The sequence below is a fragment of the Cariama cristata genome, unplaced genomic scaffold (assembly GCF_000690535.1).
Source record: "Cariama cristata isolate BGI_N322 unplaced genomic scaffold, ASM69053v1 scaffold1317, whole genome shotgun sequence".
NCBI lineage: Eukaryota > Metazoa > Chordata > Aves > Cariamiformes > Cariamidae > Cariama > Cariama cristata.
In genome coordinates, this window is record NW_009626921.1 from 86,509 (window position 1) to 87,485 (window position 977).

The 977-nt window shown below is 47.9% G+C and overlaps 1 protein-coding gene across 1 annotated transcript in view; it reads right to left on the reverse strand.

The window, feature by feature from the left end:
• CENPW (centromere protein W) overlaps positions 1-751 on the reverse strand; it is a 6,580-nt gene extending 5,829 nt beyond the window's left edge. The window contains exon 1 of the mRNA XM_009704224.1: positions 635-751. Coding sequence (XP_009702526.1) covers positions 635-751 — 117 coding nt within the window. The remainder of the gene's footprint in view (positions 1-634) is intronic.
• Between the last annotated feature and the right edge of the window lie 226 nt (positions 752-977).

Here is a 977-nt window from a genome sequence, read left to right on the forward strand (position 1 = left end):
TATTTTTTTTTTCAATATGGCAGCTACCACAAGCTCCCTTGAGGTCAGGTTTCCTTGCTGTAGTCGAGTAATTTCTTGGTGAGACAAACCCTTCCTGTGCCACAAATCCCTTATTGCAGGTCAGAAGGGATCCAGCTTTGTTGGTCTCAGTTTTCTAAAGCTTGTTCGATATGGCTGGTATCCCTCCACCTTTATGACAGGGGTTTTTAAACCATGAACAGGATCCCAACACCTTATTCTCCTCCTTAGATTACTAACAAGACTTGTCATTCCTCAGTTTCGGACAGAGATTACTTAGATGGCCTTCTACAAAAATATGGCCATTCAAGGTGCCTTAACAGCTTAGCAATTCATTAATCACAATTCAGCTGACTGATATCTGTACACCCAAATTGCTCTACATAAACAACAAACATCTGCACATTACAGCCACATAATCCAAATTCCTATTTCTCAGTCCGTCTACATCAAGCTCTTTGAACAGCTGTGTGTACATGCAGTGACACAGTATTTAGGCATCAGCCTGTCCCTGAATCCCCAAATTGTCAGAAACCTACAATACAGTAGCCACCAACAAAGCAGAAAGCTGCAATCAGTACCTATTAGTATTTTATTAGACTAACTCATCGTTTACCTCCCCACAAACTTGGCCTCCCCTCTGCCTGCAGGTCACCGCAGAAACACCATTAGCGGTACCCGGACCTCCCATTACACCCAGCAACTCCAAAGCGCTCCAGTGCGCGCAATCCATCGATCCACGTCTTTCAAGCGATAAAACATTTAGAGACTAAATGTCCCTATTTAAGGGCACCTACCCCGAGGCATCCAGAACAGCTGCAGCTGCCCACCACGGCCAAAAGCACAACCGCTCCCGGCCCTGCGCTACGACCCCTGGCTCCCCGGGGGAGCACTCATGGAGCTGGAGGATCCCAGCCCTTGAGCTCACCGCGCTGCCCAAGCGGCTGGACACCGCAGCC